This window comes from Canis lupus, chromosome 9, assembly GCF_011100685.1.
Source record: "Canis lupus familiaris isolate Mischka breed German Shepherd chromosome 9, alternate assembly UU_Cfam_GSD_1.0, whole genome shotgun sequence".
In the NCBI taxonomy this organism is placed as follows: domain Eukaryota; kingdom Metazoa; phylum Chordata; class Mammalia; order Carnivora; family Canidae; genus Canis; species Canis lupus.
Window position 1 is genome coordinate 29,992,515 of NC_049230.1, and position 12,757 is coordinate 30,005,271.

The 12,757-nt window shown below is 39.7% G+C and overlaps 1 protein-coding gene across 3 annotated transcripts in view; it reads left to right on the forward strand.

The window, feature by feature from the left end:
- Nucleotides 1–12,757, forward strand: part of TOM1L1 (target of myb1 like 1 membrane trafficking protein) — a 48,612-nt gene that overhangs the window by 9,853 nt on the left and 26,002 nt on the right. For all 3 annotated transcript variants that reach the window (XM_038547788.1, XM_038547786.1, XM_038547787.1), the window contains exons 4-7: nt 2,404–2,553; nt 3,158–3,283; nt 4,701–4,805; nt 6,159–6,275. In XM_038547788.1, the coding sequence (XP_038403716.1) occupies nt 2,404–2,553; nt 3,158–3,283; nt 4,701–4,805; nt 6,159–6,275 (498 nt within the window). The remainder of the gene's footprint in view (nt 1–2,403; nt 2,554–3,157; nt 3,284–4,700; nt 4,806–6,158; nt 6,276–12,757) is intronic.

A 12,757-nucleotide genomic window follows, 5' to 3' on the forward strand; every position in this document is an offset into this window, starting at 1 on the left:
TGTGTTCAGTTTCTATATTTCTGATTGCCTTCTTAGCCATATTGCTCTTAAAACTATAGCTTTCATACCTCTTCTCTTTGTATTGCTGTTATAGTGACACAGCACAGAACGGGCGGAGGGGGGCGGGTCAGTTTTCAGGGCTGCTTTTCTGCAGAGGTGATCATGCCTGTCCTGCTCACATTATGGTTTCTGTGACTTCTCTAACTTGAGAGGTGGCAGCATGGAAAATAGAGATTTGTTTTTTAGATTACTTCTAGAAATCCTTTCTGCATGGAGTTTTTCAGTGCCAGCTCATTTTTACTCAGCCTGACTACTGCTCATGGTGCTTGATTGAAAATGCTCCCCGCCCAACCCTGCTAGTAGAAGTAATGACCCCACTGATCAACAACCCAGGCAGAGTTTTTCTCCATTCACATCCTTAGCTGTTTTGACACAAGACCCTTGTAGAAACTGCCCTCTTTGGACTTTGCCAGTGTTATGTTCTCTATATGCTTCAGTTTCTGTTGGTTGCTCCGATTGCCTTCATTGAGTTTTCTTCTGGCCTGAATAGTGGTGAAATCTATTGTTCTAGCTATTACTCCCTGCTCCTCAAATGCAGCCTTGGTTTCTCATGTTAGGGTCCCTCCCTCCTGAACTGCAGCCATTGCATGGATAGCTGAGTTAAACGTCTCTCCCTGAATGTCCCACCGTCTGTTTTGCCTTCATCAACTTGGGCTCCTGTAACAAAAATATCACCTACTGACTGACTGGCATAAACAGATATTGACTTCTCACAGTTCTGGGTGCTATGAAGTCTAAGCTCAAGGTGCCAGCAGATCCAGAGACTGGGGAGAGCCCACTTTCTGGCCATCTTGTCATTGCATCCTCACACAACTAGGAGAGATCATCTCTTGTCCTTTTTTATAAGGGCACTAATCTCATTCATCAGAGCTACATGCTCATGACTTAATTACTTCCCAAAAGACCTATTTCCAAATACTCTCACATTAGGGATTAGGAATGTCAACATATGATTTTGGAAGGGACACAGACATTTAGTCCACAGTACTGTTAAAATATCTAAAATTCAGTTCTAATTTAAGGGGGTACCTGGGTGGCTCAGTTGGTTAAGTGTCAGAATCTTGATTTTTGGCTTTGGTCATGATCTCCAGGTTGTGAGATCAAGCCCTGCGCTGAGCATGGAGCCTACTTAAGATCCTTTCTCTCCCTCTCCCCCTACCCCGCCTACTTATATGTGCTCATGCTCTCTCTCAAATAAATAAATAAAAATAAATCCATCTCCTCATTTTTACCCTAGACCAAGCCTGCAACCCTATCCACTTCCAAATTTCCATCCAAGATGCCATCAGTCTCCTACAGAATAACAGCAGCTTAACATTCAGCCATCATTTACCAACATACATCAGTTGTACAGTTCGGCCTTCATGATTCTCTTGTCTTTCCTCACACTTGTATCATCCTGGTTTAGGCTTTCTGCATCAGTTCTGTGATAGTGGGTGCCTACTAGATTCTCTATCCTTCCAGGTTCCATTTGTAAAGTGCTGCTTGAAAAACCTTCCCAGAGTATCACTTTGCACCTTTTTCTGAAGTAGAGGCGTGGTGACAAAGTAACAACCCTCCACTGACTTTGTGCAATGGCCAAACTCTTTACATTCACTGCCCATGTGTTTCTCTACAGTTTGCATGATGCCACTTTATCCACACCATCTTCCCAGTGTCTCCCATCTGCCTACATGAAGAAGCCCCTATCAACCAGAGTATTCCTATTCCTCCTGATAATTTATGTACTTTGTCATTCATCCATTTATTTAAATATCACTTAACCTGCCTAGAATATAGCTCTATGCTCATTTGTACTTAAATATTTTTCAAGGCCCAGCTTAGGACCAGCTTTTTCCAAAAGTCTTAAGACCACTTGGCCCTAAGTTATCACTTGACCCTAAATTATTTATCCATAAAGGTCTGTCACTAGGGTGATTATGTAATTTATCATTCAGGCCAAGACATTTTAGAGAGTGAAGGGTATTATTGTTAATAAAGCCAGCACAACAGGAATGTACCAGAACTTCCTGGAAAAAAACTAGGACAGATATCACCCAGTCTGTAGCCCATGTGTCTATCGCACTTCCCATTTGGCCCTTGGCATTTACTACCTTGTATTGTTAATGCTCTGAGGATGGTGTCCTGACTCCCCAAGAAGTCGGTCCTCTAAACACTTACTTCATGCCCTATAGACTTCCTCACATTCCCAGAACCTAATGCTTTGCCATCGATTTTAGTAGACCATGAACCCTGTTTAATTGGAATGCTGATAGAAATCATTACTTAGCAATTTTTTCCTTATATTTAGGAGGTGGTTTTTCCAGAGATATAATTAAATTTTAATTTTTCTGTCTAATGTAGCTTATTGACATGTGCATGCAGAACTGTGGTCCAAGTTTCCAATCTCTGATTGTGAAGAAGGAGTTCATTAAAGATAGTCTGGTTAAGCTGCTGAACCCCAGATACACCTTGCCATTAGACATTCAGAATAGAATCTTGAATTTCATTAAGGTAAGTCTATTGTATGCCTTATGGGATGGTAGACCTCTAAAATTAGGGCTCTAATTATGTACCTCCTGATCAGTTTAGTGATCCTTTACAACCTCAGATTGAGCCAGAGAGTATTTTAGGCTTTCACTTTCCAAGTCCTAATTTCTTGGCATTGGATGGTGCCCTTTTTCTGAATAATTTGGTTATCTCAGTTTTTATCTTATTCATGTCAGATCAGAAAAAATAACGTGTACATTTATTTGGCAGATATGGAAACTGTTCCAGGTTAGACAACAGACTACTTTCAAAGTTATTTGATAGAGGAACTACTATGCTATTTCAGAAATCTATTAATTCTGGATTCATTACAGCAAAAAAAAAAAAAAAAAACAATAAGTACCTATGCCAGGCTTTCTTTAAAATGCCAGGGTGGGAATTTGATGATTAAAAATATATTATTGTTCTAGTCTCTGAAGAACATATGTTTTTATTCATGGCATTCACAACCAGCTTTCTCTTTCTGAGTAAGACACGTAATTGTCAGTGTCTCATGTTTGTTATCAGCTTCAAAATTGTGTTTTGATTTTGCTGCTGCTTTAACTCTGGAACCATCTCTTGAATTCAGACTTGGTCACAAGGTTTCCCAGGAGGTGTGGATGTAAGCGAAGTGAAGGAAGTGTACCTTGACCTCCTTAAGAAAGGTGTTCAGTTTCCTACCTCAGAGGCAGAGGCTGAAACAGCAAGACAAGAGGTAGGATGCCTTCCTTGGGCTAATAGAGAATTAGTATGTTATGAGATTCTTCTCTCCTTGAAAAGAACAACCCTGCCTCCATCCACACTCCATCCAAAAAGTTGAATTTATGAGAAGACCATTGCAATATCTCCTAGAATAATCAAGAAGGTTGGTGTTAGCTGGATCTTTGGAACAACAGAGAGCCAACCACTCAAATGTCCTATGACTTGTCTCTCATTGCGGGCTATCTTTTCCCACATAGTAGATAACATTTCTCTTAAATTTTCATGTTAGAGCTTTAACTTTTTCAGATTCCAAGCTCAAAAACCTTTGAAAAGGGACCAACCTGGGTCAGTTTTCTATTTCTGAACAAATTAACTGAGGTCCTATAAAAATATGGTGGCTCCAGATGGAAATCATTTAGACAGAGGAGGGGACAATTCTCAAAGGAAAGAACTCGTGCTAGACAGGCAAGAGTCTCTACCATGGGAAGTCTTGTATTAAACAATAATGGTTTTTGCATATAAGGTTTTGAACTTGTAATGCTTTGAGTACTGATTATAATTCAGCTCTTAACTTTCAGTAATTTCTGTAATGTGAAAGCAGTCATTCTTCCCTTCTGTAGATTGGTGAGTCCTGCCTTGATGGAAAAGCAGTTCAGGTGTATACCAGAAGTCTGACCTTTGAGGAGGCTTTGTCCAGAGGCTAACTCTTCTATCTGTGCAGTCTGTTCCCTGAACACTAGCTACCTGCCCCAACCTTTACCTGCTATGAGTCTGCTCACCATGCCCCTTTTATTCTTTCTTTCAAGGCATAATATAGTAGTGGTGTAGGACCTTATAACTCAATATGTGATTTGGGGAATATATAATATGGGAGCTTGTTAGGCATATTCCTCTGTTGAATAAATTAAACTCCTCATTTTTACAAGGTTTCTAGGTGACTTCTCTGGACCTAATGTCAAAACACTGGCCTGAACCTGCTTCAGGTTCTCTACTCAGGGTTGGAAATGAGGCATTGACTTTGGGAAGCACTCATTAGCGGAGAAGAAGGCGTTTTGCCAGTTGTGGCTTTAAAAGACTTGACATGAATTGACTTAGCATTTCTTTTTAAAAACTCAAAGAGAGGGCAGCAATAATCTCACATGGCAGTTTATCTTGTAGATCCTTGGTGTAAACTAAGAGCATTTTATTGTAATTTAGTTAATAACTATAATAGCCACCTTTTATTGAATACCTACTCTATTATGGGCACACTATTAGCACTCTTCTCAAAATGCTGGGCAGGTTGTACCCTTGACAATTGACTCTGGGCTAACACCCTCTACCCAGGACTTTTGGTTGGGAGAAGCGATTAAGTCATTTGAATGGACAAACTGGGCTTGGGGTGGCTGTGTTAATTCCAGTAGTAATACTTCCATGTTTCACATTGATAGACCACTGAGATCTCCTCGAGCCCATCAACGTCTGTTCCTACCGCACCAGCTCTTTCTTCTGTAATTGTTCCCGAGAGCTCTACTCTTACATTGGTTCCAGAACAGGTAACAACAATGACAGCACTTTATATACAGTTTATTTTTATTTATTTCAGAGAGAGTGAGCACAAGTGAGCATGCATGCAGGGGGAGGGGCAGAGGGAGAGGGAGCATCCCAATCAGACTTGGTGCTGAGCTCCAAGCCCAAAGTGGGACTCAATCTTACAATCCTGAGATCACAACCTGAGCCAAAACCAAGAATCAGATGCTTAACCCACTGAGCCATCCAGGTGTCCCTGCAGTTTGATGCTGCTGCTTAACATTAGGAGGTGGAGGCACCTTATTACCATCACTTTACAGAGGAGAGAACTGAAGCTTAGTGATAATATGTGACGTATCATGGTCATGTTTAAGTAGAAGGAATTCTCTGGACTCTGTCTGATTCTAAAGCCCAAACTCTCAACCATTGTGCTTGGTTAGTGGCTTTGTCTTTGTGGAGGCTGAGCTGTGGAATGGATCTTGTGTCAACCAGCTGATTCCTGTTGTTCCTGATAAGACCGTCCATATCTCTTTCAGAGAGTTCAGTAAGTGGAAGCCTGTTACTTAGCATTAATTGTGCCAACTGAATTGCTTTTTTTTTTTTTTTGTCTATATGTGTATCAGAGATCCAGATAATCGGTTATTATTGACACTTATTTATGTTCTGCTATGAGGGAACTGTCATTTAAGACTGGATTATTATATTCAGTATTCTATAAAATACTATAAAATTTTATGAAAATCCATGTGATCGATTCCTCTTAACATTGAATGCAGTTGGGGATCCATGGGTGGCTCAGCAGTTTAGCGCCTGCCTTTGGCTCAGGGCATGATCCTGGAGTCCTGGGATCGAGTCCTACATTGGGCTCCCTGCATGGAGCCTGCTTCTCCCTCTGCCTGTGTCTCTACCCCTATATCTCTCTGTCTCTCATGAATAAATAAATAAAATCTTAAAAAAAATAAAAATAACTAAAATAAAATTGAATGCAAGAAGAAAAAAAGTGTTTTTCTCTTGATTTTTTTTTCCTTTTCTAACTCCATGGGAACTAGAAAATGCTCATTTTTTTCCCCATTGATTTTGCCACTAACATTTGCCATTTTGTCCAGATGCCATTATAGTCACCTTCCCCCTTTCCCATATTGGTTCTAATATTTTTCCCCTTCACTTTTTCTTAGAGCACATTTCTAGATTTACATGAGATCTCAAGTCCTTTTAGAAGGGTAACAGATTTTACATTTATTAAAAAATTAGATATTTTATAAATTTGAAAACATTAAATTTCACAAAAGCCTTTTCTCTACTAGCAAATGTCCTCTTGGTAGCAGAAAACAAGGTAACCATTCATCATTACATACTTTTGATTGTGTTGCTTTCCGCAGATTGGAAAGTTGCACAGTGAATTGGATATGGTGAAAATGAATGTGAGAGTGATGTCTGCAATATTGATGGAGAATATTCCTGGGTCTGAAAACCGCGAAGACATAGAGCTTCTGCAGGTATAGTATGATTTCATGGACAGTCAGCCACAGTCTTTTAAGGTGTCTTCTATCTCAAGACTCTAAGAATAGTATCATCTAATTCATCTTCAGTGATTTCTAAACTTAACAAGGAGATGCAAGGATGACTTTATCATGAATGTAATAGTTACTTAAGCATGGTTCTTACTCTCTTACAATGAATAATTTAACAACATTAAATCATTTATAGCCTTAGTCGTATACAATCTCTGTTACTGTTTTAAATATGTACAGGTTGCTTCTATATCCATTTGCTCAATAAATGGACTGAGTAACAACAGTGGTGGTAAAGGATATAGAACTGAGGAGGCTATTCTAGTCCCCAAGGAATTTCTGTCTAGTGAGCAAGATTGTTTTGTCAACAACCAGTTTAAATAAAGTATTGTAGGGATCCCTGGGTGGCGCAGCGGTTTGGCGCCTGCCTTTGGCCCAGGGCGCCATCCTGGAGACCCGGGATCGAATCCCACGTCGGGCTCCCGGTGCATGGAGCCTGCTTCTCCCTCTGCCTGTGTCTCTGCCCCCCCGCCTCTGTGTGACTATCATAAATAAATAAATAAAATCTTAAAAAAAAATAAAGTATTGTAGGTGCTGCAATAGAAATTTATCATACATTTGGGATCCGGGGTGAGGGCAGGGAGAATGGTGAGGGTTTTGGAGAGATTTAGATGAAGGCAGTGCTCCTGCTGTTGGAGGAAGACATGAATGGTGCATTTGGACTTGTATGAGCATGTGAGGAAAACCACAAATGGTTCGTTATTACTGAAACCATGGCCTTCCCAGACGTTTCCCTGTGTCTGTGCATCCATATACTCTTCCCTCTAATAGTTCTCAATTTTAAATTTTAACACAAACTTTAACACATTAACTTTAGAAAGTGGTGGGGAGGGGAGGAATCAGTTTCTAAGTCTTTTTCTTCCAACAAGTTATAGAATCTTACCCTATTTTTACTTTTCTCTGCCTCCCACTCCCGGCTGCTCACGTTGCTGTTATCTTTCCTTTAACTTCGTAGACTGTTAGTAGATAATGTCTTTCTTGATCATTGCTTATTTGAGAAATAGTAAAAATTTCTCTTTCAGCATTACTCCTTGAATATCTTGCTGTGTCATTAATTATCACTAGTGGTAAACTTTGGGTGTTTTCATGTCCAAAAATGTCTTTTTTTGCTGCTGCTATTAAGTTTGATTAGACACAGAATTCTCACTGCAAAATTCTTAAGTCCATCCAAGATACTGCTCCATTGTTCTTTTGTACCCAGTGGTGGTGATGAGAAGTAGGAGTTTGATTCTTGAGTCTTTTATAGCGTTTTTTTTTTTTCTTTTTGTATGTATGAGTTCTGTTTACCTTACTATTTCTGAAATTCCACTATACTGTGTGTAGGGGGATGTATGTGCATATATGCGTTTCCTTTAGCCTGTGTAGTATTTGATAAGCCTTTTTGCCCTATCAATATCTGTGTATCTTAATTCTGGGAAATTCTCAGCTCTTTAGGTATTTCTTTTCTACCATGTGATCTCTTCATATGCAACTTCTCTTAGATGATGAAACTTCCAGTTGTATTTTTCTAATCTCTCAACATTTTTTCTTGTACTTTTCATCTCTTAATTCTTTCATGTTGTAATTCTAGGCAAGTTTCTCCATTCTGTGTACTTCTCTGAAACTTGCACATCAGTTTGTCTCTTCAGCCCTTCTAATGAACATTTTATTTCAAAAATTATATTTTCTTGGGATGTCTGGGTGTCACAAGTCTGTTAAGCATCCAACTCTTGATTTCGGTTCAGGTCATGATCTTGGGGTCATGAGATCCAGCCCTGCATGGAGCTCTGCATTCAGCAGACGTTCTGCTTGAGATTCTCTCCCTCTATTGCTCCTCTCCTTCTTTCTATCTCAAATAAATCTTTAAAAACTTGTTTTCTTAATCAGTCTGGATTTTTGTAACTTTTTCTTCATAGATATGCTTTCCTCTTCTATTTTTCTAAGGATAGTAATTATTTTTTGGTTGCTTTTTCCCTTTGCTCTTTGGATTCTTGTTCCTTGAATGCACATTCTTCATCATTTCTTTCAGTCATATTCCTCAGGTATCTGCTAGATTGGTGATTGTGAGCTCGTTTTTGTGTGAAGTTCCCTGGCAGCAGTTGGCATTCTCTGTGACCCAGCTCACCTGGGTGCTGAGGATAAGACGCAATCACAGCAGCATATGCTTGGTACCATTTTTAGAGTGTGCAAGATTGGTAGGGGATGATGCTGGATGGGATATATGGGTAGCTGATCTTCTGAGTTATACACTTCCTACTTTTCCTGCATGCTAATTCCTGTGGCCATGTCTGAAAAATACTATCTGTCCCATATTCTTGCTTTGATATTTAATTTTTAAATTTTAGTTAACATGCTTGTTACACATCGTGAGTCACAAAATTTATTATCTGTAAAAGCCTTTAATTGTGGATTTTTTAAAAAAGGATTACTACATAGGAACTACATTTAAGGGATCCCTGGGTGGCACAGCGGTTTGGTGCCTGCCTTTGGCCCAGGGCGCGATCCTCGAGACCCGGGATCAAATCCCACGTTGGGCTCCCGGTGCATGGAGCCTGCTTCTCCCTCTGCCTGTGTCTCTGCCTCTCTCTCTCTCTCTCTTTCTCTCTCTCTCTCTCTGCATGACTATCATAAATAAAAATAAAAAAAAAAAACTTAAAAAAAAAACTACATTTAATGATTAATTTTCCTTTTAACCTCCTAATAGGATATATTAATATTACCTTTGCTGGTTAAGTATCCCCTTAGCTCTTGATGTTCCAGTAACTGAAATAATACCTTGTCTCTGCCCCAAGCATTGCTCCCACCTGGTAAGAGATACTCCCATCTCAGTTCTCAAATGGAGAGGTGTGGGCCTGCTTGTTCTGCTTGGTTGTTTCACTGCTGTACCTCTTAGGTGTCTGTTGGCTGCCCCTTGTGCCATCTTGTTCTAGCCTCTGTAGTCTCTAGGCATGGAGCATCCTTCATTTTCCATCCATGTTCTGCAGCATTACTGCTTATGGGCAGCCTTGGATGTCCTGCATTATGCTTTCCCCTAACCCAGAAGTTGGCAAACTGTGGCCAGTGGGCCACATGTAGGCTTTGGTTTATTTTTGTGCCACCCATGAACTCAATGTTTTTAAAATTTTAAAAAAGTTGTTAAAAAAGTTTCTCAAGCTATATCTGCAAGCCTACTTCCAGAGATCACTAAGGAATCAGATATACCTCTTAAGGAACTCTGTACCACTCCCCACCCACTATTACTGGATTTGAGTCTGTGGTACCTCTCAGGGACACAGGGATAAAAAGAGCATTTAAAACCACAGCTTGAGAACATAAAGCTCCAGGTGAGGAGTGGTAAGATCTGGTCTATACAGGTTATTGAGGACTTTATATACCATGCTAGAGTGGGCTTTCACTCTGATGGCAGAAGGGAACCATAAAGGGATAGAAGATGAAGGGCAATATAACCAGATACAATTTTAGAAAGATGCATCTGGTGACATTGAGATAAGTGCTAAAGAAGTGATTCTAAGAAATGGTTGAAGACAACCTTTACCACTTACACTACATTGTACTACATTCTAAGAGAGAAATGATCTCTGTGATCAAATAAGTTTGCAAGTCTGCCTATTACATTTCTCCTCTCAGAGATTCATAAAGCTTCTTAATGTACTAAAGATGCCTAAGACTCTTTGTTTAACCCAACATTTACAAATGTATTTGACCAAAGAATCCCCATTTGCTGAACATGTTAACATCTGACAGATTGGGCTGATGAGCCTAATATGCTTTGAGAAACAAATCAATATTTTGGATCAGTGGCTGCAAGTACATTATTTTTAGAATATTTTACATAGGAAAATTACATGATTTTGCTAAGGATTCTTGGGGTTCTTGGCCTTGGACAAATCACTTACTATCATTGGACTTCATTTCTATACATATAACTTAAAGAGCTAAGAGGATACTTAACCAACAAAGATAATATATCCTATTAGGTTAAAAGGAAAATTAATCATTAACTGTAGTTCCTATGTAGTTAGTAATCCTTTTTTAAAAATCCACAATTGAAGGCTTTTACAGAAAATAAATTTTGTGACTCAGGATGTATAACAAGCATGTTAACTAAATTTAAAAATTAAATATCAAAGCAAGAATATGGGACAGATAGTATTTTTCAGAAATGGCCACAGCAGTATTTCTAATGCCACATGGTCTTCCCAGGCCTTTCAGAGCTTCTAAAGCAACATGATTTATGATTTTTCTCCCCTCTTCATCCATTTGTGGCAAGCAGTCCCTCATTAAAAACATACAGTGAAGCATCCCATTAGAATATGTGAATCCAGCTTTGTGTGTGCTGTCCTGGAGTACACTGAAATGCCTTTTTGTGTCAGTCTTTGGGTGCAGATGTTTGGTTGCATTTTGCAAGGATAATGCTAATACGCTGTTTCGATGCCAGAGTTTAGGGCTGTGTGTTGCCTTGAATAACAAGGAGACTTGGGGTATAAATCAACATTAGAATACCACTCATGGCCCATTGGAGTTGAATGGGTTCTGGCACCTGATCAGTTTTACGGAGGCCTTTGATTGTGTAACTTTATTTTTCTTTTTGTTTTTCATTAGTAACACATAGGGATCTCATGAGGAGTGCTATTCTTATATGCTTTTGACAAGAATTGGAATTTTTTCGTGTACTCTCAATTACTCAGAAAACTATTTCTCTTCTCATAACATTTCTGACACCAAGTGGGTGAGGTTCCACCACGCACACACATTAAACAGCTCTAACACTAACTACCCAGAGTTAGCACAGACCCCACAGGGTCAGGGCTCAGTCCCACAAGACCATCCCCACTTCATTCAGATGCTTGTTGCAGATCTGGGTATTCTATACTTTGGACCAATAAGCTGTAAACTTGGGATTCTTACAACCCCCTCCTTGGGTTGGACTGTTTGCTAGAATGCCTCACAGAACTCAGGGAAACATTTATATGTGCTGCTTTATTATAGAGGCTGTTACAAAGGATACAGATAAACAGTCAGGGAAGAGATACATAGGATGAGGTCCAAAAGGGTTCCAAAGTGCTTGCTACAGGAGCTCTTGTACCCATGGACTTGGAATGTGATTGAGTCACCCAGGCGCCCCCTCATTCTTTCTTGAAAGCTGAGGCATATATGTTAAAATAGTATTATATCGTGTCCAGCATTTTTTTTTTTTTTTAGGTATTTTGTCTTCAGGAAAGTTTTTAGGATCTTGAGCTGGAAACTGCTGGAAACCAAAAACTGTACAGCATGCTTTTTCTAAAAATTGAGATAAAATTTACATGGTAAAGAATTAACCGGTGTTCCTGGGTGGCTCAGTTGGTTAAGTGTCTACCTTTGGCTCAGGTCACGTCCCACATCTATATATAGCTTTTTAAAAGGTAAACTACCTCATGTCATCCTTCCTTGGAACCCTCCAGTGGCTTCCCATCACACTTGGAAAAAAAACCCAAAAAAACCCAACCTCCTTATTCTGGCTACAAAGCCCTCCCTGATCAGCTCCTGCCCCCTTCTCCTTCCACAATACATGCAGCTCTTCTTATTGGTCCATGTACACTGGCCACCCTCCTGGTCCTTGGACACACCAGGTTTGTTCTTGCTGGGGAGTATTTCATGCTTGACCATCATGTTTCCCTAACAGCCAGCTTTTTTTCCTCACTCTCAACTTAGTCTTACCTCCTCTGAGAAGCCTTTCCTGACTTTCCAGGCTTTAGACTCTGGGCTTTTGTCTCCTGCCCCTTCACCATTTCATCTTCTACCTAGGCTTCAAAGCTTGTCTTGAATATTTATTCAGCTGCCTTTGCTTAATAGAATGGAAACTCCACAAAGATTATCTCCCCTATTGCTCAGGTTCTGGCTTCTAGAGCAATGCCTGCCATAATGGACTTACTCAGTAAAAATATCTTTGATAAATTAATGTTTTTTCCCCTAAGTTTTGTGTGGTTTAAAATAAAAAACTTTGGGGCACCTGGGTGTCTCATTTGGTTAAGCATCTGCCTTTGGCTCAGGTCACAATCCCAGAGTCCTGGGATTGAGCCCCCCACGTTGGGGATCCCTGCTTAGCAAGGAGTCTGCTTCCCCTTTGCCCCTATCCCCACCCACCTCCACTCATGCTTACTCTCTCATACTCAAACAAAATCTTAAAAAAAAAAATAAAATACTTAGCCTTGCTGTGAGAGACAGTGTCTTCATTTCTTTTTTCTCAATTAGATAGCAAGTTGTCCAAATAGCATTTACTAACAATTCATACTAACTCCATTACTTTTAAACACTCCTTCATTGTATTTTATATTCTAATACAAGGGCATCTTTCTGGAGGCTGTTCTGTTTGTTTGATCTGTTTATTCTGCCCTTTGTTGGTATCATGCTATTTTAATGATCCTAAGTATGTAATTTCATGCCTTTGT